At 39.5% G+C, this 24667-nt stretch overlaps 1 protein-coding gene across 4 annotated transcripts; it reads left to right on the plus strand.

Moving 5' to 3' along the window:
- The first annotated feature begins 2150 nt into the window (after window positions 1-2150).
- LOC122555812 (G-protein coupled receptor 35-like) lies at window positions 2151-16140 on the plus strand. 4 transcript variants are annotated; one of them, XM_043701977.1, is made up of 4 exons: window positions 2151-2286; window positions 6734-6852; window positions 10070-10117; window positions 14953-16140. In XM_043701977.1, the coding sequence occupies exon 4, from the start codon at window positions 14970-14972 to the stop codon at window positions 15918-15920; it is 951 nt and encodes a 316-aa protein (XP_043557912.1). In that variant the 5' UTR covers window positions 2151-2286; window positions 6734-6852; window positions 10070-10117; window positions 14953-14969; the 3' UTR covers window positions 15921-16140. The 4 variants fall into 4 exon arrangements, with proteins under 4 accessions (XP_043557912.1, XP_043557911.1, XP_043557910.1 ...); XM_043701976.1 differs by having other exon boundaries at window positions 14956-16140; XM_043701975.1 differs by lacking the exon at window positions 6734-6852.
- Window positions 16141-24667: the final 8527 nt, after the last annotated feature.

Genomic DNA, 24667 nt, shown 5'->3' on the forward strand with positions numbered 1-24667 from the left:
ATTTCCCTGGGGTGGGGGCATCCAGAACTGGAGGGCATAGCTTTAAGGTGAGAGAGGAAAAATTTAAAGGGGACCTAAGGTACAACTTTTTCATGCAGAGGGTGGTGTGTGTCTGGTATGAGCTATGAGAGGTAGTGGTGAAGGTTGGTATAATTACAACATTTCAAAGGTATCTGGATGGATATATGAATAGGAAGGGTTTAGAGGGATATGGGCCAAGTGCTGGCAAATGGGATTAGACTAATTTAGGTTATCTGGTAATTTCGGATATCTGTGTTGTACATTTCTATGAATCTATGACTACAGTTAAAATACAACAAAAATAAACTTCGAATAACTTAATTCTATTGGAAAACTTAACAGAATAATTCTTCAAAATTCCAGTGGCTTCTGCTAAAGCTAAAAGCTAAAAAGACTAGAAATCCTGGTCTTGAGAGCTAGCCACACCCATTCAGGCTGCTTGTATTGTTCTAACATTTTAATAATGCCAAGTTCTTACAAACTGTTTACTTTACCACAGACTGTTCTTGTTCAATCTCTTTTTTTAAAAGAAATCAGGACAAAATACACCTGTTAAAGCCATAGCATCATCACACCAGGCTCTCTCCACCGTTCAGACCTTTAGAAGTCCAAGCCGGCGAAGATCAAATTGCCTCTGAGATGCAGTCCAGTGCTGAATATTTATCCCTGTACTCCAAGTGTCCCTGCTGCCACCTTTCAATATTTGCTTCTGATGCATCCTGCAATGCAAATCTCTGTCTCCACTGTCAGTCCAGTACCAAGATGTTCATGATACGTTAGCAGATGATAGAGGCCAATGTGCAAGAGGGAGGAAGGCATTCAGCTTTTGCCTGTGGATCATGCCATAAGCTGTTGTTTGTCAGTGATAAACATGGAGGTCATTCAGAACAAACAGCAAGCTGAATCCAGTAGGCATCCACTCTGGTTTGCTTTTCGGGTTTTCCTGATATCTAGGTCATTTGGTAAGTTCAGTTAGATGGGAATCTAAATACTAATGAAGTGAGTTGTTGCATTAACAAGGTGTTTAACAATCAGTAATGACCATCAAGTAACATTTATCGCTTTCCAGGAAGCTCACTACAATGCTTGCGAAAAGCTTAAAAGAGGGAACTACATGTGCCTTGCCACACTTATTGCCCAATTTAGCCATGCATTTCACCATAGCCCATGTCTTTCAGATTACAGTAAGGTTCCGTTCTCTTTTTTTTAATGTGATGGCCTTATGCAAGACACATGTTGAATCAATTGGCCTGGTGGCTCAGTGATCAACGCTGCTGCCTTATAGCACCAGGGACTCAGGTTCGATTCCAGCCTTGGGTGACTGTGTAGAGTTTGCACATTCTCCCTGTGTCTGCAAGAGTTTGCTCTGGTTTTCTCCCACAGTCCAAAGATGTGCAGATCAGGTGAATTGGCCTTTCTAAATTGTCCATAGTATTAGGTGCATTAGTCAGAGAGAAATGGGTCTGGGTGGGTTGCTCTTCAGAGGATTGGTGTGGACTTGTTGGGCCAAAGAGCCTGTTTCCACACTGTAGGGAATGTAATAAAAAAAAATCAAATTGAAATAGCATTAAGCATAGACACTGCACTTTGACAGGACTGACAAAGACTTGGTTCTGCCTTTTGTGTGATCAGCAATAGCATATCATTAGCTATCGTTTTCCACTAAAAGAATTCCCACCTGTTCAATCTTTCAGTTTTGCTTGAAGAAATATTATTTATTGTTTCTTGCGTATTACATCTTATTCAAATGTATTGATGCCTGTCACTTCTGATGTCAACCCCAAAATTGTGGTACCCACACCCTCACTCAGTATCCTATTACCACCCATTGGACCCTGATTGCACAGAATCTTGAGACTAAAAGTTGCATCATATTCTCAACCATTTTCATATACTCTACTCTTCTTTTCTCTGTAACGTTTCCTAAGTTCTGTACATTTTTGATGCTTTGATATTTAAGTTATAAATAATGTCTCAGATATATAACATATTCAAGGGCACCATTTCCTACTGATTATATCTTCAAACCCTGCTGTAAATCTTAAACTGGCAGTCTTTTAATGAAAGGTTAAGAATGCATTTATTGAATTCTTAGTATCTCATCTCACGTGGGTTGTATTTCCTGTATTTTTGCAACTTGCTCTCTTGCTCGACATTGACGACATTTCTTGATTTAAGGTGTGGTGGTGAATCGGATATTTCTATGGAACAATCAGCAATTAAACAAGGATTATGATTTGTTCCAATAAGTCTTACTGCTGACTGGTGAGTAATTTCTAGATATATTTCAATGAACATTCTTTTTCTAAAATATAGCAGCTGGAAACTCTAATTCTGTAATCAAGTAATGTGAGAATCTGAAGGTTTGCAGATGAAACCTGAGCACATAATTATATCTGTATGTTACTTTCTAATCAAGGCTAGCAATCTTGCAGCACTTTATCATGTCTTTAGGATGCCCCAAAGCATTTAACAACAAAATAATTATTTTCAAAATGCAGTTGTTGAGGCGTGGCAGTCAATTTTATGAACAGCAAAGACCACTGAGCAATAAATAAAGAAGTAAATGAAAACTTGCTTTTGGCAAATGATTGAGAGAGGATTAGAGATCAACCTACCTAAATTTATAGTTTAAATGATAGCATGTGAATGTTCACCAGCTCTTGAGCAAGTGGATAAAATTTCTGTTTAAGACTACAGCACCATGTCAGCATTGTACAGAAATGTTACCTTACTTTTTTAAGTTCTTTTTCAAAATGAAATTTGAACCTACATGCTTCCACAACTCAGGGACTAAAGAAATTATTTTCTAAAGTTGTATTCAATAATCCCATTTAAGGTGGGAATTATTGTTCTGAGCAATGAATTTAGGATACCTTTTTGGCCTGGATGAGTTGGACAAAGGATCTGTTTCCATGTTGCATATCTCTATGCCTCTACGACTGTATAATAAAAAAAATCAATTCCAGTAACATAATGCCAGCATTAAACACCCTCGACTTGGCATAGCAGTAAAAATATAAAAGAATTTTAAAAACTCTTACCCGTTCAGTCCCAAGAAATTTGTCTCAGTTTCAATCTAAGGAGACTTCATTTCTATTCCATTGGAGGAATGGGACAAGGATGATCTTATGTGGTTCCAGGAACAATGGAAAAGGAATTAAAGCTTGGAAGATAGCATTCCAAGTTTCTTGGTGAAGCAAGTTTGGAAATAATGGAGGCTTTAACCATAATTATCCTATCCTGTCTGGTTACAGGTATGATGTTGGAGGACTGGAAGACTGTTAATGCAATCATGTGTAAAAAGGCAGGCAAGGAGTAATTGCAAATCAGCCAGTCTGACCTTGTGGGCAATTGCTGGAAACATTCTGTGGGTCAATATAAATTGTCATTTAGAAAAGTACAGATTAATCATGAGCAGTCAGCATAGGTTTGTCACAACTGTTTAATATGATAGACTGTTTTGAGATGGTAACAAGAACAATCAATGGAAATAGAACATTGTCGGCAGACCAGATGGATTTTAGCAAAGTTTTTGACAAGGACCCAATGGCAGACTAGTCAGGAAAATAAATTGAACACATAGGCAAAAGAGAAGTTGGATCCAAAATTGGTTCAATGGTAAGGATCATAAGTTGCCTTATCTCAAACTGATTCACTGCTTTGTCTAAGTCCAATTACACGTTGGCCACCTTTTCTTGCCTGCCAAAACCATAGAAAAAGTTGATCCATTTATAATCTACTTGGAACCTTCTGGAAGCTTGACAAACAATGTAGTTGTAAAACGTCAGGGTCCATTTTGACTCAGGTCAAGATTTAAAAATGTAACTTTTAATGCAGGTTTCTAAAAATGTGTAATATTGCCATTGCCCATCATAAAATCCTTTAAAAAGTTATATTTCTGAAAAACTCACAGAGAAGTAATATTTTAACTAGTGTGCAAAAGCAATATGGTTGAAATCCTCAACAATAATGTGAAAGTGGTGATAAGAAAATACAAGCACCTAAAAGTAGGTATTTTATTATTATCTCTACTACATTATACATAAACATACATTAGAAGCACCCAATAATTAAAACTACAATTAGATAGAAGAATATTAGGCCTGTCATCTTGCTTGAACCTTAACTTTGACTATAAACAAAACATTGCTGAGACGTAAGGTCCAACTATCCAGATCAACACCATACCATATATTTGAATAGACACCTTCATTATAACAGGTAGCCCTTATACCAAAGTTGGGAATTCAAATAGGAGTGGCTGGCCCTCTGATCACATGATCTAAAAATTACCATACATACCTATGCATTAAACAGAGATTTTAGATTTGTTTCGACCTCTATGAGTTTCACACATTTGGGACTCAGGTAACCATATTTTAATATTATTTGGATATTTTTCTCTCACAGAGGGTGGTGGTGGAGGATTGTTTTTCAGACTGGAGGCCTATGACCGACAGTGTGCCATATGGATTGGTGCTGGATACACTGCTTTTTTTCATTTATATAAATGATTTAAATGTAAGTATAGGAAGGATGGCTAGTAAGTTTGCAGATGACACCAAAATTAGAAGTGTAGTAGACAGCCAAGAAGATAACCTCACAGTACAAAGGGACCTTGATCAGATGGACTGGTAGGCTGAGGAAAGGTAGATGGAGTTTAATTTAGGTAATTTAGATAAATGTGAGGTGCTGCATTTTGGAAAGGCAAATCAAGGCAGGACTCATGCACTTGACGGTGAGATGCTGGGTAGTATTGTTGAACAAAGAGACCTTGGATTGCTCGTTCACAGTTCTTTGAAAGTAGAGTTGCAGGGAGACAGGATAGTGAAGAAGGTGTTTGGTATGCTTACCTTTACTAGTCAGTGCATTGAGTGTAGGACTTGGAAGGTCATGTTGCAGCTACACAGGACATTGATTAGGCCACTTTAGGAATATTGTGTGCAATTCTGTTCTCCTTCCTGTCGAAAGGATGTTACAAAACTTGAGAGGATTCAGAAAAGATTTAAAAGGATGTTGCCAGGGTTCGAGGGCTTGAACAATAGTGAGAGGCTGAAAAGGCTGGGGCTCTTTTCTCTGGTGTGTCAGAGATTGAGGGGGTGACCTTATAGAAATTTACAAAATAATAAGAGGCATGGATAGGGTGAATAGCCAAGATCTTTTCTCTAGGGTAGCAGAGTCCAAAACTACTGGGCATAGATTTAAGGTGAGAGGGGAAAGATTTAAAAGGGACCCAAGGGTCATCTTTTTCATACAGAGGACTGTGTGTGTATGGAATGAGCTGCAAGAGGAAGTAGTGGAGGCTAGTTCAATTGCAACATTTAAAAGGTACCTGGATTGGTGTACGAATAGGAAAGATTTAGAGGGATACGGCCAAATGCTGGCAAATGAGTCTAGATTGTTTGAGATATCTGGCCAGGTTGGACCGAAGTGTCTGCTTCCATGCTGTACTGCTCTATGACTCTTTGAATCTATGACTCCATATCTGTAGGACGTACATTTTAAATTGGGATTATCCATATGAAATAAGAACTAATGATTGTTACAATTCATTTGGATAGCAAACTAGAAATCAAGCCCCACTATTCCCAGACTCATCACAAAATTTAAAAATTAAGTGCGCAAAATTTCCTAATTTATCTGTCTTTTTAGACCCAGGTTGATAGAAAAGGTGTATCAGTTTTTTTGTACTTAGTAAGACTTACTAGCTATTGCTGGATTAGTAGTGCTGGAAGAGCACAGCAGTTCAGGCAGCATCCAAGGAGCAGTGAAATCGATGTTTCGGGCAAAAGCCCTTCATCAGGTTTCCTGGTGAAGGGCTTTTGCCCGAAACATTGATTTCGCTGCTCCTTGGATGCTGCCTGAACTGCTGCGCTCTTCCAGCACCACTAATCCAGAATCTGGTTTCCAGCATCTGCAGTCATTGTTTTTACCTTACTAGCTATTGCAATAACTAGATTCTAGCTTCAGGTAAACAATTATGAACCATTAACACATAGCTCCACTATTAATTTTCAACTAGGCGAAAGTGAGGACTGCAGATGCTGGAGACTAGAGTCGAGAGTGTGGTGCTGAGGAAGCACAGCAGGTCAGGCAGCATGAGAGGACCAGGAGAATTCAAGCAAAGGCCTTTCGTCAAGAAGGGCTTTTGCCCAAAACATCAAATCTCCTGCCCCTTGGATGCTGCCTGACCTGCTGTTCTTTTCCAGCACCACACTCTCAACTCTAGTTAAAATTTCAATGCCATGTATAAATTCTCCCTGCATGTACGAGCAGATAGACACAGGCTAAATAAAAAAAAATTGTTGTTTGAGATGCATGGACAATGGGAAGACAATTCCATGGCTCCTATCCACAGGGTTGACTGAGATGATCCTTTTGGTTTGTCAGGACTGTTTGTTCGTTGATCTCTTTCACTCTCTTCAGATGCATTCCCTTCCTTATAGGAGGCACACAGCAATTGGTTCACAAACATTGAAATCTCTCACTTATTGGTTAAAAACCAGAATTTACAGTGACTGGTGAAATAAAATCAACTAACTTTCTTCAAGTTTTAGATGCTTTTCAATGCAACGACAAAGACAACATATTATTTTCCAAAGATCCAAAAGCTCTCTTGTTCACACCCACAAGCTGTTCATCGACCTGGAACCATTTACATGCGAGCAAGCAGAAAGCCTTTGTCACTGACATTTTGTTTTGCCAACAGAAATATAGAAATAGCATGTTTGGTGAACGCAAGTGCTTCATCAGGAATTTGGTCCAAGTACGAAATTGGTACAGAATTGGAAGGAGGATCTGTTATTTTGTCTCACCTTCAGTAGTTAGGTGAGAGTTCTTCTTCTGCTTCCAAGCTTATGAACTATAAGATGCTCTTTCTTTGCAAAATCAGTAACTAGTTAAGTGATGACATAAATAAATTGAGACAGACATGTCAGGGTGTGCTGTGACTGCATCATGTAGCAATTTGTGAATACATTGTGATGCTGGACAACTATATCTGAGGTGAGTGAGTGCTGACTTTCAGAAGGCTTTTGACAAAGTCTCACATAAAAAATTAATATGTAAAACTAAAGGGCATGAGGTTTGGCAGTGTAGAAAATTAGTTAGCAGACAAGAAACAAAGAGCAGGAATAAATGTGTCATTTTCCGAATGGCAACAGTGACTAGAGGGATGCTACAGGGATTGGCACTAGGACCCCAGCTATCCACAATATATGTTAATGATTTAGATGAGAGAACTAACAATGTCTCAAAATTTGCACAAAACAGGGTGGATGAGTGAGCTGTGAAGAGGATGCAGTGATGTCACACTGTGATTTAGACAAGCTGAGTGAGTGGACAAATGCATGGCAGGTGCAGTATATAGTGTGGAAAAATGTGAGGTTCTCCACTTTGGTAGCAAAAATAGGAAGGCATTATTTGAATGGCTGTAAACTGAGAGAGGGAAATGTTCAACAAGACCTAAGTGTCCTCATGAAACAGTTGCTGAAAGTAAGCATGCCGGTGTAGCAGGCAGTAAAGAAGGCAAACTGTGCATTGGCCTTCATAGCAAGAGGATTTGAGAACAGGAACAGGGATACCTTACTGCAATTATACAGAGCCTTGGTGAGGCCACACTGCAGTTTTGGTCTCCTTATCAAAGGAAGAATGTTTTTGCTATAGAGGGAATGCAGTGAAAGTTTACCACATTGATTCCTGAGTTAACCAGACTGATGTATGGGGAGAAATGCATTTGGTTAGGACTAAAGGAATAATGGGGGGAACCTCATCGAATCCTATAAAATTGTAACAGGTTAGATGCAGGAATGAGGTTCTCAAAGAAGGGGCAGTCTAGAGCCAGACATCATAGTTTAAGCAGAAGAGGTAAATCTTTTAGATGAGGAGATGAGGAGAAATTTCTGACCCAGAGAGTGGTGGAATTCACTACCACAGAAAGTGTTTGAGGCAAAAACATTATGTTCTTTCGAGAAGGAGGTTGATACAGTGTTTGCGGATAAAAGGATCAAGGAATATAGGGGGGAGTTGGGATTAGAGTATTAACCTGGATGATCAGGCATGTTCGGAATTAAATTTGAAGCAGACTCGAAGGCTAAAATGGCCTACTCCTGCTGTTCTCTTCTATGACTGTCCATGACTTCAGCTGTTTTGACCTGGAATTGCTGCGTTGGAGTCTGAGTTACAAACATTGTTTGACATCAAAAAGGAAGCGGGTTAACTAAATACTTTGTTCCAGAACGCAGTCAAACCCCTAAGGTTGATTGAAACTTTGTTGCGGTTCCATAGTTGGGGAACGGGGTAGTGTGACTGTGAGTCAGGCAAATATGACGATCCAGACCGTAGTGTAATGATGGAGACAGCTCAGCCATTGACCAACAGGTAAGAGTGCTGCCCATGTAGATGAGAACAAGAACTGCAGGTTGGACAAACAATGAATGGCATGGTGTGTGAGGAAAGGTTTTGATTCATGGGGTCCTATTGCCAGTACTTGGAAAGGAGGAAGCTATTCTATAGGGATAAGCTCCTCTTAAACGAGGGTGGGATTGCTGCCCTGGTGAAACATAAAACTAGCATTATGGATAAGGCTTTCAACGAAAAGAGGAGACTGGTATTGTTTAGCTGAAGAGCGATTGCGGAACCTAAAGAGAAAAATAAAGATAGTAGAATAGTGTAGTAATTCGGGTAAAGACAGCTCCATCCTACAACTTCCTCCTGACCCCATGATTCCCCCTGAGCCCTGAACAAACCTCAACCATCTGTCATGCATCCAGCTGCCACCAGAACCCCTTGCGTGCTTGCTCCCAATTCATTCATACGCTCACATCAACACAGTGGTACATTTAAACGGTTCCTGACCAGAATACAGTATAGAAGGCATGGTTACTCTGTGGAGTCCTTTCGCTGATGCCTTGGGGTTTTGTGCATGGAAGGAATTTTGGAAAACTGACCAGAAAAATCAGGACAAGGTAACTGGATAGCTTATTTATCTGTTCAGTGTCAGAGACTGGAGTTTTGACACGGACTGGAAGATTTGGCTCATAATGCATCAGCAACTAAGGTCCTTGCAAAAGATATTTCTAAAAGAAACAGCTAAAGGTTCTTTTTCCGAATGCAGATAGCATTTACAATTACATAAATTACTTGAAATAGATAGAAAGGGTTGAGATCTAATTGCCATTAGGGGGACATGAAGTTGATCTTTCGGCTGCCATTTGGGGAATGAGTACATATTATTCATGGACATATAAGTGGTTCCAATTTTGGTTGCCCTTTTACAATGGTTCTTGGACTTCAAGGTTTTTAAAAAGAGCAAAATCACACCGATATAGGCTGTGGCAGAACTACAAACCCATTTATTGAAGTAAGCGTCCTGAAATTCTCAGCTAGGAAAAATGACACAACACCTTGACTGATCTGTCCAATTTAAATTCCTCCATGATTTAATCTTCACTTCTCCCCAAAACAAAGGTCACCACTATGTATTAGAAAAAAAATCACCCAAAAACCTCATACTTTTGCCCAATCCTTACGCAATTCAGATGCAAACTCCCTTGATTTGAATGTTACCCTTAAACTGCATTAAGCTCTCAGCCCCAGTACCCCTCAGATTTAGTTGATAACTTACAACTCTCCATGGAGTTGGTACTGACTACTGACCTCGGAGAATCCCTCAATAAAGGCAAAGCTCAATATCACCTTTGCCATTAGTATGAGCACTGATCTCAATGTGAATGCATTCTCTCACCCTTCAGAATAGTGCTTCCATGACCCACATGATTTTGTGATGAACTGCTGACTGTAAGATTCGACTGATTTTAAGGTCCATGACTGATTCCTGAAATGAGCAGATTATTGAAATCTGAAGAGAAGTGGTCTGCAAATTTTCCACTGACCTTTCAGAAAAGTTGCATCATGATATTGTGAGAGCACTTCTAGTCCCACCTTCACCCCCAATTCTGCCCTGTGGAAATGCCATAAGCACATACTTGTACAAAGTCCAAAAAACTCATAATCATCCTTTCATTTCAATCCATTGTTTCCGTAGATAGAAGAGGGATCCAATTCTGAAAACATTCCTAGAGTTCTTTGAACGGTAAGCATGCACTTTTAAGAGAAAATCGCAGTGGTATCGGGTGATTTATGTACAAGATATACAATAATAGAATTGTGGAATGGTTTCAGCACAGAAGGAACAAATTCAGCTTATTGCTAGCTATCTGTAAAAACGAAATGAGCTGAAAATTGGTTTAAACATAAACTTACGTGTTACATGTTATTAATAAATTATGAGTGATTAACATGCATTGTTGTAGAGCATGGGTAAGGTGCCAAACAAGCAGCATCCTGCGTTAAGCCATGAGTATTTTACTGAAATAGTAACAACGGTCTTAATGGCAATGGCCACTTGAACAACACCAGGTTTACATTATAATGTTCTGTGCTGTACTATTCTATATTCTAGTTCTAGTACAGTAATAATCACCAACAGTTTTAAGTATGCCCTATATTAACTGATGTGTTAGCATTTGTTAAATATTTTCTTCTGTCTGAAACAAACCCTAATATTTGCTCAGATGCATAAGTGTGGTGTTACTTGTATCATTGCATACAATTCACTCTCAGCCAATGTGTCACAATTGTCCTTTTTCCAGGGTTGTCAGAGAGATAACAATTGTTGGATACTTATCTCTGTTCAGTAAGGCAAGTCAGAAATTTCAAATGCTTCCTTCTTTGGCCATACTGAATCCCACTTTGGTGCCATTCATTTCAATTTCTTCTTTACCTATCCATCAAATTTTAACTCTGGACTATGTTATCGCCCCAAAACTGACTGTCAAATCTACATTACCAGCTGGCTTGGGACCAATACCTTTTTTCTAAAATTGATAACGTGTGAGCTCCCAAGTACTTACTAAGAAAATAAAGCCACAGCCTTCCACAGTTTTGAACAAACAATAAATGTTACTACACAAATGTTGGACAATAATGCAATCTACTATATGAACAATTTTAAAATATTTTAACACCCAATTAGAACTAAACTGAGATAAATGTGGGTAACAGACACATTGTGATCAAACACCCACAGTAGAGCAATTGCAAGTGAAATCAAGACGGGTCCCACTTACATTGCGGCAACCTCCACATGTTAGTGGTATGGTGAATCACTGAATCTCTTAAAAACCTGAGAAAGAATTCTTCCTCATTCATTTTCAAAGGCCTAACTTTAGAACACCCTCAGCAGCATCCACAAATGTTAACATTCTGATGATTCATTTTCAAAACCGGGGTGACACTCCCCTAAATTCTGGAAACGGCACTCCAGCACCTAGTCACAGACACAATTTCTGCTATCCACAGACAGTTAGCTTCATTGAACTGGTGCAATCACTTCATTTTGCTGAGTTCTAATCTTGCTGAACTGAACAAAGCAAATGTCATTTCTTTAATCCTCATGCTCAGCTGCACTGAACTATTAATGGCACATGGCTTCTTCCAAGTCCCACCGCGCCAAGGGATTTTCCTGAGCCCTAACCACAAACGTGACTTCACCTCCTGAGACTTCTTCAGCACCATCTTTTCCTAGGGAGCCTCTTTTCCTTGCTCCCAAATACCTGACTGACTGTTAACCACCTCCAACCAATTGATAAAACTGATTGCTCACTAACCCTTGAAATGATCCTGTTGTAAACTTGCAACAAGCCCTGCTTTATTCCTAGGCAGCACTGAATGTGACTAATATGTGACTAATGTATTGGAACTTTCAAATGTAACAAACCTGTTGGAACCCTCCATTCCATGAATGTTACTATTTTCAGAAATTGCTAGCTTACATAGTACAAATGACTTTCAACAAAATGGCTTTCTTCACAAATTGATTACATTATAGAGTTGATGTTATCAGAGTATTGAGATAGATGTTGGCCTGCCAACTAGCTGAATATGCTGGGCAAACACTTGTTAGCGCTAGCAGGATATCCATTGTGAGTGTTATGCCTCATTACCATGCCACTAGCAGGATATGGGTTCTCGAAAGGCCAAATTGGCCTGCAACATGGTAAATCCTCATGTTTGAGGACTGGAAGGCCAAGCTGGAACTAACCCATACTTTGCCAGGAAGCCTGTGAAAGTACCTCTTTCCTATCTGGCTCAATAAACATAGTTGAATAAATGCAACGAATGACTATTCAGAACTCTGAGGCAGGGAATTTCTAAGACTCACAACCCTCTGAGTGAATAAATGCCTCTTCATCTCTGTCTTAGATTAGCAACCACTAAGCCTGATAGCATAGCAATATGTTCTAACTCTTCAGGCAAGAAGTGTTTCTCAGCACTTACTCTATCACACTCTCTCAAAATGTTATGTGTTTGAACAACATTACCAGACATTTTTTTCAAAACTCAATAGAAAATAGGCTTAATCTAATCAAACATTTATTGCAGAAATTACTCAAGTCAGCTTACATTCTACACTGTCTTTGCAAATACATTCTTCCTTTGATAAGGAAACTAACGTTGTGCACAATATTCCAGGTCGTGTCTACTAATTAGTCCCACTGCTTTTTCTATAGCTTTGCATTTTTTTTCTTGTCAATTATAACTTCTATCCTATTCCAGTTGAGCGATATAATGACATCTACTGCCACATTCATTCAGGCACCACATAATCTCTCTCTATTAAAATATTTCAGCTTTTCTCTTCTCCTGTGCCATTGTCTTAAAGTATTTAACAACACAAAACATTGAGCCAGCAACTTCTGAATGCCTTCTGACCTTAGAGGATTTTTGGGCGAAAATGGCAGTACCGCTGCAAACTGCATCTGAGATCATAAACACCTGTTTGAAGAGATCACAATCAGTCCTTGAAAACACAAGCTGCTTTATTGGATTTACACTGTATCTAAACACCAGCACCTATCAATAGAGGGGCTTCTGGGAATGTTTCATTCATCTAAGGCAGAAGCAGCACACAGTGATAACAGTAGGCAGTGCATATCCAAATAGCTACTTACCAAGAACACTTTTGGGAAATTCAGGTCAAAACTTAAGTTTCCACTGGTTTGCCCTAGTTACCAATATCAACCCACACATTAGGTTGTTATGTAAGTGGAAAATTGTGTGGTATTGCAAACATGCAAATGCTGCCCCCTCCAAAGAATTGTATACATACAATACCTTCATGTCAGATATTGGCAGATACTATCATGTAGAAGCAGCCAGTACTAATATTTGATGGTGATAATTTAATAGATCATGTGTTTAAGTGGATTTAGAAAAGAAGTTGTTCTAAGTTGACATGTGCAGATTGTGATGCACAGATGAAAAACCTGAGTTTCGACTCTGAATGAAGATAAATCCAAAATAACCTCATTTTCATTGTTGAAAAGGGCTGACTGGAGCATTACCTCCCTTATCATAATATTTTGAAGAGTATCAAAAGGTCTCAATCCATATAATTGTCTTTCTGGAAACCTTTTAAACTTGGCTTCATATTAAATTGTTCCATTTGGAAACCTAAACAGAAGGAGATGACCACCTGTGTCAAATTGCAATCTGATTTCCAAGTGGTAAGTTTCTAAATCATATTTCAATGCTGTAGGCAAAGTTTACTTTAATTGCAAAGAATTATCTACCTAGGTTTCAGTGAATATTATTCCCATGTCAAAGAGTCATAGAAACGTACAGCACAGAAATAGATCCTTCAGTTCAACTCATCCATGCTGACCAGATATCCTAACTGAATCTACTCCCATTTGCCAGCACTTGGCCCATATCCCTCCAAGCCCTTTCTATTCACATACACATCCTGATGCCTTTTAAACATTGTAATTTTACCAACCTCTACCCCTTCCTCTGTCAGTTCATTCCATACACGCACCATCCTCTGTGTGAAAATGTTGCCCCTTAGGTCCCTTTTTACATTTTTCCCCTCTCACCTAAACCTATACCCTCTAGTTCTGGACTCACCCTAGGAAAAGACCTTGTCTATTTATCCTACCCATGCTTCTCATGATTTTATAAATTTCTAAGCCTCCAACACTCCAGGGAAACAGCCCCAGCCAATTCAGCCATTCCCTGTAGCTCAAATCCTCCAACCGTGGCAACATTCTTGTAAATCTTTTCTGAATTCTTTTAATAGGAGAGAGACTAGAATTGCACACAATTTTCCAAAAGTGGCCTAACCAATGTCCTGTATATGACCTTCCAACTCCTATATTCAATGCTCTGACTAATAAAAAAAAGCATACCAAACATCTTTTTCACTATCCTATCTACCTGTGACTCCACTACCAAGGAACCAGGAATGTTAACTCCAAGGTCTCTTTGTTCAGCAACACTCCCCAGGACCTTACCATTAAGTGAATGGGTCCTGCTCTGATTTGTTTTCCCAAAATGCAGCATCTTGTGTTTATCTAAATTAAACTCCATCTTCCACTCCCCAGCTCATTGCTCCATCTGATCAAGATCCCATTGTAGTCTGAGGGAACCTTCTCCGCTGTCCACTACACCTCCAATTTTGACATCATCTGCAAACTTACCAACCATATCTCCTAAGTTCACATCCAAATCATTTCTATAAATAATGAAAAGCAGTGGACCCAGCACTGATCCTTGTGACAAACCACTTATCACAGGCCTCCAGTATGAAAAGCACACTCCACTAACACCCTCTGTTTTCTGCCTTCAAGCCAGTTCTGTATCCAAATGGTTAGTTCTCCCTGTATTTCATGAGATCTAGCTTTGCTAACCATTCTACTATGTCTTTTCAATTACACTTCCATTTAATGTTGTGGGTTCTCAAAGTCTTCCTTTAATGAGCTAATTGGACAATTTCTCTGATAAGATTTGCACTAAGCATTCCAATTTGAATATTGGTGGTACAGATTTAATGAAATACCCTTTTTTGTTGTACATTTTCTTTTAAAGCAGATCAGCACGCAAATATGAACTGCAGCTGTGAGGTGCATGAAAGTATCAAATGGTTTCAGCTCGTGCTCTACATTCCTGCTCTTATCGTTGGATTAATACTCAATGCATTGGCCTTGCAAACATACTGCTGCAAATTTAAAAAATGGACAGAAACGACAATTTATATGACAAACCTAGCTATTTCTGACCTTGTGGTGCTTGTTACTTTGCCTTTCAAGATTTACAGTTATCAATACACTTATGTTAATAAGACTTCATGTATAGTGATTAAAATTCTGTACAGAATCAATATATGCATCAGCATATTTATTATTACTTGCATAAGTATAGACAGGTACATTGCAATAAAATATCCATTTAAGGCAATGGTACTGAGATCACCAACAAAAGCAGCAGTGGTATCTGCTGTGGTCTGGATTTTTACAATTGTGTGGACCATTAGTTTTTCAGTTGTGTATCATTTTTCACACAATGAAACCAGTGGAACAGACTCAGACATAACCTGCATTGCAAAGGCATACAGCAAAAGCGTTTATGTTATTCCAAATTTAATATTACATTTAGCTATTCCACTGATCATTGTGGCTGTTTGCTCATTCGGAATTATCAAATCACTTCAGCAAAGAAACATATCAAACCCAGGAGGCTTGAACATGAGGAAGACAATGCGAATCATTGTTGCAAATGCTGTAGTCTTTATTGTTTGCTTTTTGCCTTTCAACATAATAGTTTTTGTTCAAGTTGTGATGAGCCACATGCAAGTGGATTGTACTGTGCTGCGTCAGGTGTGCCCCTTCCATCAAATGACAGAATGCATAGCCAACATCAACTGCTGCCTCGACGGATTTTGCTTTTATTTTGTTGCCACTGAAGCATCTGAACTTTATAAAAATCAAAATCATCAGCCAAATGGCACTGATAATGATCAGAACATGACATTTCTCTCACTGTGGAGATCTGACTAGTGGAAGAGCTGCCTACTTAGAGTTTAATTCCTGATGCATATAGAATTGTCCTTGGAAACATATGCTAAGTTACGTAATTGTAATCTGCTGTTATGCTTACATTATTTGATTATAAAACTCTGAAAACCTCAGAAACTTTTCCAACAAGCATTCCTTCCCGGCTTTACATCCTTTTATTTACACTGAATGACACGCTGACAGCTTGGTATTTAATAAAGACTGGAAGCTGACTATTGTGTAGAGTTTTACTCTGTTCTCAATCATGCTCTAATAGTATAATCAGTATTGCAGCACTTGAAACATTGAGCACTTAAGGTGAGAAAAGTTTGGTACCTAATGTAGAGATTGTGCTTCCATTTTTGACAGTGTGTTTACAAAAAAGGCAGGTCTTAAAATAGGATAAGAGGAAAGAAAGGAGGAAAAGGGTTAATTTTCCAGAATTGGAGGAATGCAGCATGTTTGAATATTGTGGAATGGATTTTAGAGAAAAAGGAGGATTAAACAACAAATTGAATTTTCTTGGTAAGGCACTTGTGGATCAGAAGCTGATCCCAGTCAAGGGCAGAGATGATGAATGATAGGGACTTGGTATGGTTGGGTTTTGAATAGTATTTTATTGGAAGATGGGAACCAAAGAAGCATTGGATTGATCTGACCTGGATGTAAAGGAAGGATGAAGTCTTTAGAAACAGAAAGGGAAGGACAAGTGTCAAGATAGACAAGGTTACAGCAGGGGTAATAGGAAATGTTGGTGATAGGCAGGAGATCGGTTGTCTCAAACTGAAATCCAGGTTTAATGAAATACACGATTGACAACAATGTGGATCAGTTTGAGAGAGTGGTTGGAAAGGGAGCTGGAGTCAAACAACAAAGAACAAAGAACATTACAGCACAGGAGCAGGCCCTTCAGCCCTCCATGCCTGCACAGATTCAGATCCTTTATCTAAACTTGTTCCCTACTTTCTAAGGATCCATATCCCTCTGCTCCCTGCCCATTCATGTATCTGCCTAAATATATCATAAATGATGCTAACATGCCGCAGGCACCCACCACCCTCTGCGTAAAAAACTTGCCACACATATTTCCTGTAAACCTTTTCCTTCTCATCTTGAACCCATGACTCTCCTAGTAATTGAGTCCTCCACTCTGGGAAAAACCTTCTTGCTACCCACCCTGCCTATATCCTTCATGATTTTGTAGACCTCAATCAGCCACCTCCACCACACCCCCCCCCCCCCCCAACCTCCATCTTTATAATGAAAATAATCCTAATCTACTCAACTTCCCTTCATAGTTAGTGCCCTCCATACCAGGCAACATCCTGGTGAACCTCCTCTGCACCCTTTCCAAAGCATCCATATCCTTTTGGTAATGTGGCGACCAGAACTGCATGCAGTATTCCAAATGTATTCCCATCATAGGATTGATAGAGAGGGAATGAACAAAGTCAATGTCTTTGAGCTTCCTAGTTTTAATTAGGGGTTCCAGACTGAATGTGGAACTTGTAGTCCAACAAAATAGAGTTAATGAGGGATTTGAAAAAGAGATATCACATGATAGAACTGGATATTATCAGCGCATTTTGAATCCTGATATCGTGTCTTTGGCAGCATCTAGATAAGAAACAGGTGCTAGTTAAGCATAAATCCTGGAGCAACTCCAGAGGAAAGTGTGTAGGTTTGGGAGGAGATAAAGACAATAAAGGAGTTTCTTAGGCTATGTCTGGATATGTAAGGGTAGAACCAAATAAGGGGAGTTGGCTGATGGGATGAAAGGCTGCAGGAGGTGCAAGGGATAAAGTTCCAGTGCTTAATCACAGACACATGATATTTGGCAAGTTTCTAGAACCTTTTTCAATGTGATGGCGATGCAGATACCAGTCTGTAGGAACTGGGGCAATGATTTGCAGAACTTACTTACATAGATTTAAAAAGAGGCAACACATTCAAAGAATTCACAGGAAAAGTGTAATGGAGATAAAGCAGGCATTTACATGGGCAGACGAGTGGCTTTACTCAGATTCATCCAACACAGAAATACAACTCTGCCAGTCATTTTGGAAGTTTAATTTATTGTTTTGTCTACTGTTTTAAAAATGGGTGGCTTAAAAAAGATTTAATTTCAACCTCATAGTCCTCTTCATCTTTATGCTACTCGTAAATGTATTCAGCGATGGTGTACACTATTGCTTGATTTGTGAAGCCAGGAAGTGGTTTACATTCAATAGTATCTCACCACACTGCTTATGATAAACAGCAAAACAAAAAATTTGTTTCTTCACTTTAACTCATTGGCCTGAAGCTCCTGCTCCATCAGATACCATGCTTGTTTGCTGAAAAGGAGGGAGATGTTCAAGCTTATTTTCCAGTTTGGAGAACAGCAGGTCTTTCCCTGAAATCAAGTCCCCAGAGGAAGAAATCCCACTTGGCATGATGTTCCATCCAATCGGAAGCTTGGCTGGAGATGTGATAAGGAGGAGGGTACAGGGTGCCAGAAACAAGGACTGAGGAATGGTTTTCAACAGCCACTCGCCAACCCTATGTCCATGTATGTGCAGAAACCAGTACAGACCAAGTGACGCCTGAATTGACAGGCAACCTGCCTGTCAATTGACAGGTTTACTGGTCACAAAGTCTGACTCTTTTACATCCCCCTTGGAGCTCAGATTTCTGCAGCCCAGGCAAGAATTAGCCTTAAATAATTATTAATTAAGCACATAAGGGCTTCAGAGCCCGGATAACTCAGCCGGTAGCGCATCCGACTTTTAATCTGAGGGCCCCGGTTTCAATCCCTGTGAGGGTGCTGCTTTGGGGTGGCACAGTGGCTCAGTGGTTAGCACGGCTGCCTCACAGCACCAGGGACCCAGGTTTGATTCCTGCCTCGGGTGACTGTCATTCGTTCCGCGTCTGTGTGGGTTTCCTCCGGGTGCTCTGGTTTCCTCCCACAGTCCAAAGATGTGCAGGTCAGGTGAATTGGCCATGCTAAATTGTCCATAGTGTTAGGTGCATTAGTCAGAGGGAAATGGGTCTGGGTGGGCTTTTCTTCGGAGGGTCAGTGTGGACTGGTTGGGCCGAAGGACCTGTTTCCACACCATAGGGGGATCTAATCTAAGTTAGTGGCAAGATAGGAAGGACAAGCTTGAGACTTCCTGCCGAGAACTGTATTTGAACAGAAGTGGGAAGGAGGTGGCACCACCCTGCCTGATTAAGTGCGCTCATAACTCCAGGCTTGCTACCACCAGGACCAGAAAAGTTCACCCACTGCGTGACATGTTCATGCTTCTTTTGGGAAGCCTTAAATATTTTACCCAAGATTTCTGTCTGTTTGGCTGAATCTTTAAGTACTTTCTCATGCTTACTGAACATACATCCATGTCTTTGATACCAAGATGGAGGAGAATGGTGACTATAAATATGCCTCAGTTAATGATATACAATCTTGATTTCTTTTGTTATTGTTTTAAGCCATATTTGTTTCTCTTCACTCCTTTATGATAAGAATTCTTGAATAAAAAGTGTGGTAAAAGTACAAATATGGTTCTCCTTTCCATTTTCATTCATAAACTGAAACAAGTGAATGAATGACAATTTTAAGGCTAATGCTTTTTATTGTTGGAATGTATGCTCTTAAACTGTGTATTATTGAATGTACCTTCCTAGGTTTTATAGGAGGATGGAGACCAGGGAAAGATGGATATCAGGCATGATCCCGAGACACATGTCACAGACTGAATGTGTTAGCAGTCAGAATATGATCAGCAGAGAACCGCCCCTTCAGAGATTGTACAACCATCACCAGCCTAGATCACTACAGTATAGACTTTCTAAGTCTCAAACTCATTCCTAGGTTACCTCAAGTGACCCTCAACAACTTCAGTTTTATAGTGCAGAGACAGATGGTTAAACATGCTTCTGAAGCATGATTAGGCAGTTTTATCACTTTTCACAGGGAAAACTGAACAAAATCAGCTTTGATAGAGTAGAAAGAGAGAAACCACTTCCACTAGTAAGAATGACAGTAACATACTTACGAAAACTTTTCAAAAAATGCAGCAGGGAACAGTATTTGTTTGCACAGTGAATTGTTGTGATCTGGAATGTATGAGCTAAAAAGATGGTGGAAGAAAATTCAGTTGTACCTTTCAACAGAAAATGAGAGATATAGTTGAAAAGGAAAAATGTGCAGAGCTCAGGGGACAGAGCTGGAGCTGCCCTCATTGAATAAAGAGCTGGCACAGGCACAAGGAGCTAAAAGATCAGATGTACAGGATGCTGCTGTAAGAGGACATTGCCCCAACTTTCTGCATCACAAGATTCATCAAATCACTGAAGGCATTATGTGACCAAACAAATCTCTACTCACAATCTTCTGGCCTTTGTAACCCAGAGCAGTTTCCATTCCATCAGAGTTCAGATGACTTGTAATCAAAGGCATACAATCATGTGAGTGAGTGACAACTCTCAGGGAGCAGAAATAATGTTTCATTGTAAGACAATTCTCATGTCTGGTTTATATAAACAAGACAAAGTGGAAGGAAATGTCTTGTTCTCCATATCCCTGTTTTACAAACCTCAGAGCAGCTTAATAACTGAACTTCAATCAGACTCAATAAGGCCAGTAGATCATTAGAAGCACCACGGACATCTGTTAGCAGATTAATACAGTGATGTGTTTCAACTTCATGGTTTTCTGGGTGAAACCGCTTAATGTACTTCTTATGTCTAAAATTTGTTAGGTTCTTCCTTAGTGATAAAAGTCAGTGAAATGGCTGGATACTGGAGATTACTGAAACATTGGTTGGATAATAAGGAAATTTCAGATTTGCTGTGAATGTCTGTTTTCTAAAACGCCCATAATTTGACGTGATGGTTGGGTTCCTGGATGGGCCAGGCTAGTTATGGTACTACCCTGACAGGCAGCAACTTCATCCATTTGCCCACACCAGCCAAATTCTTGCAGTTAGTCATTCCCTCAGCCATGTGAAAGCAAACCGCGAGATAATAATTGGAAATACTCCAGGAATAGTCTGACCAAGGCTCTGTACAGTTGTACTAGCACATCCTTGCTCTTACGCTCAAATTCTCTTACAATAAAGGCAAATATATTATTTGCCTTCCTAACTGCATGCTGCACTTGCATGTTTGATTTCAGTGAACAGTGTAAAGGACACTGACGCTCCTTTGTAAATCAAACTTTCCCAATCAGCATTATTTAAATAATACTCTGGCATTATGTTTTTCTTACTGAAGTGGACAACTTCACATTTATCCACATTATACTGCACTTTCCATGTATTTGCTCACTCATTCAACCTTTCTAAGTTGCTGTGAAGCTTATAGAGCCAGACTGCACAGAAACAGACCCTTTGGTCCAACTCTTCCAAGCTGATCAGGTAACCTAAACCGAACAGGTCCTATTTGCCAGTGTTTGGCCCATGCCCCTCTAAACCTCACGTACCTGTCCAAAAGTCTTTCAAAATGTTGTAATTGTATCCACCTCTACCACTTCCTCAAGCAATTGATTCCATCCATGCGCCATCCTCTGAGAAAAGAAAATTGCCTGTCAGGTCTCTTTCCCCTCTCATGTTAAACCTATGTTCTCTAGTTCTAAACTCTCCCACCCTGGGGAAAAGACTTTGGTTATTCACCTATCTATGCCTTGCATGATTTTATAAACCTGTATAAGGTCACCCCTCAGCCTCTGATGCTCCAGGGAGAAAAGCCCCAGGCTATCCAGTCTCTCTTTATAACTCAAACCAACCCGTCTCTGCAATATCCTTGCAAATCTTTTTCTCCACCCTTTCCAGATTAACAATATCCTTCCTATAACAGGGGGACCAGAATTGTGTGCAATAAACTTCTGTACATCCTCCTCACCACGTCTACATAGTTTTTGTGTCATCAACAAAACCTGTAAATATTATACTTGATTCCCTCATCCAAATGTTTCATACTTTGGGAATAGCTAGGCCTCCAAGTACTGAAACTTTAGAGCCCCAGCCCCACTTATCACCACAATCAACTCCAAAATCATGTATTCCCATTTATTCCTATTCTCCGTTTCCTGTTGGCAACTGATCCTCAAATAATGCCAGTATATTATCAATCGCATGTACTATGATTTTGTACAATAATCTGTTAAATGGAACTTTAACAAAAGCTTTCTGAAAATTCAAATAAACCACATCTACTTGCCTCCCTCATCTATTCTGTTCATTACATGCCCAAAAGGCACCAGTAGATTTGGTAAGTATGATTTTTCTTTCATAAATCCATGTTGACTTTGTATAATGCTATATTTATTTTTTAAGTGTCCTAATTTTCCTTACTAAGGTGTTCAGCTAACTAGTGCATAATTCCTAGCTTTTTCACTCCTTCCTTCTTTAAACAGTTACATTTGCCACCCACCGACCTACAACATTACTCCAGAATCTGCTGAGCTTTGGAAGATGGAAATAAATCATGTCAATTATTTCCATGGCCATCTCCTTTCAGATCTTGGAACGTTGGTTATGAGACACTCGGGATATCAGCTTTCTGCCCAATTAGTTTCTCTTGCACTATCCTTTCACTGATACAAATTTCCTTCAGTTCCTACTTCTTTACTTCCCCAGCATTTCTTGGAAGTTTTCTTTTTGGCTTCTTCTGTGAAGACTGAACAAAGGTTATGTTTGATTGCTCTGCCATTTTCTTATTCTTCATTGTCAATTCTCCCATTCCAGACCATTTGGCTTCACTAATATCTTTCCTTTTATGTACTTCTAGAAACACTAACAGTGCATTTGAATGTTTCTCACAAAGTCACTCTGACATCCTATTTTCTCCTCTTAATCAACTTCTTGGTCCTTCTTTGCTGATTTCCAAAGTACACCCAGCTTTAAGGCTTGTTACTTTCCCCAGAGACCTTAATGATTCATTTTTAGATCTAATAACTACATTGAAGTTATTTTGTTAGCTCTTTTCCTGTTGTGCTCTTTCACCGGAAAGTGATATATAATTGCTGCAAGCTACTGTGTGTATTTAGTCTTCAAATATTAACCCTTACCGATCAACTGTCATACTTTGTTTACGAAGTTACCATTCAAGTGCAGCCAACACACCCCTTGCACTTCTGTTTAGATATAGGGACTTATATTTGGATTGGAACACTGCACTTTCTATCTAATGAAGGATTCTATCATATTATGCTCACCGTTTCCTAAAGGACATCTCACATCATGATTATTAACTAACATGCTGTTATTACAAAAGTTTAAATCTAGGATAACTTGCCCTCAAATTATTTTGTTTACATACTGGCCTAAAAATGCATCTTGTATGCATTCCAGGAATTCATCTGCCAAAGTTTTGCCACTGAAGTTTTGCTCAATCTATATGTAGATTAAAATCATCCATGATTACTGCATTATCCTTGTTATATGCATCTCTAATTTCCTATTTAATGCAGACCTTTACCTCACCACTACTGTTTGGAAGCCTATAGACAATTCCCACTAATACTTTCTGCTCCTTGTTTCTTAGCTCCACTCAGACAGATTTCACGCCTAGATTTTCTGTGCCAATATCCTTTCTCACTTTTGCATGCATTTCATCTTCTACTAATAATGCCATTTCATTGCCTTTTCAATCTTACCTGTCCTTCCTAAAGATTAAACAACTTTAGAGGTTCAGTTTCTAGCCTTCGTAATGATGTAGTCATATCTTTGTAATGGCAATTATATGGCACCAGTGTATAAGTATTAGTACTATTAACTTGTCTACTGTATTGCAAAGCTCAGTGTTGATCAGTTATAGTACCTTTAGATTTAGTTGCCTTTTCTGATATTTTTACACTGCTTTCTTTGTACTCTGGCCTTATTCCCGGCTTGTTTCCTTCACCTTCCAATTTTCCTTTCTAATGTCTACGTTTGATTTCCATCTTTGTTTGCTTCATTCTTTTGTCCCCCGTCAGGGTCACATCTCCCTTGTACTGTAGTTTAAACCCACCCCATTGCAGAACTAAAAGCCCCTGTAACCTTCTAGGGTACAACTCGAACAGTCTGTATGGATCCCATCTTCCCCAGAATTGGATCCAATGTCTCAAGAATTGTAATAGGTCCCTCTTACGCTACCCCTCTAACTATTCACTCAGTCTATTCTTTTTTTCCTGGTCTCACTAGCACATGGCATTGGACATTATCCTGAGATGACTATCTTTGAAGTTCTGACTTTCCATTTAATTCCGAGCTCATTATATTCTGGTTGCAGGACCCCCTCCCCAGCTGCTCAATGAAATCCATGATCCTGATATCAGGGAGGCAATGCACCATCCTGGTGTCACATCTGCAGTTGCAGAAACATCTGTCTGTTCCCATTATGATAAATTCCCTTTCATCATTGCTCTCCTAGTCTTTATTCTCTGTCCTAGGGGAGCTGTACCACTTTCAGTGCTTCCAAGATCCATACACACTGATCACTGTACCCTAGAGCTATGTGCAAAGCTTCACAACTTAGAGAGAACAATGCCCAACCACATCCAAAGATAGATAAATACCCTTAGGGGACACCTGAACAACCTGCCTGGTGCTTTGACTCTGACTGATGGTCACCCATTCCTTTCTGCCTATGCACTCTTTATCTGACCACCTCAGAGTGTGTGTTATCCTCAGAGGTCTCAGCTTGTAGATGTTAAACAGTGAATCCAGATGCTGCTCCAGACCCAAACTGTGGATTTCCAGAAGCTGCAGCCGGATGTACTTCTGCACACG

The sequence above is a fragment of the Chiloscyllium plagiosum genome, chromosome 13 (assembly GCF_004010195.1).
Source record: "Chiloscyllium plagiosum isolate BGI_BamShark_2017 chromosome 13, ASM401019v2, whole genome shotgun sequence".
In the NCBI taxonomy this organism is placed as follows: Eukaryota; Metazoa; Chordata; class Chondrichthyes; order Orectolobiformes; family Hemiscylliidae; genus Chiloscyllium; species Chiloscyllium plagiosum.

Coding starts and splice junctions, on each gene's coding strand:
- LOC122555812 (XM_043701977.1), top strand. CDS start 14,970: ATGAACTGCAGCTGTGAGGTGCATGAAAGTATCAAATGGTTTCAGCTC.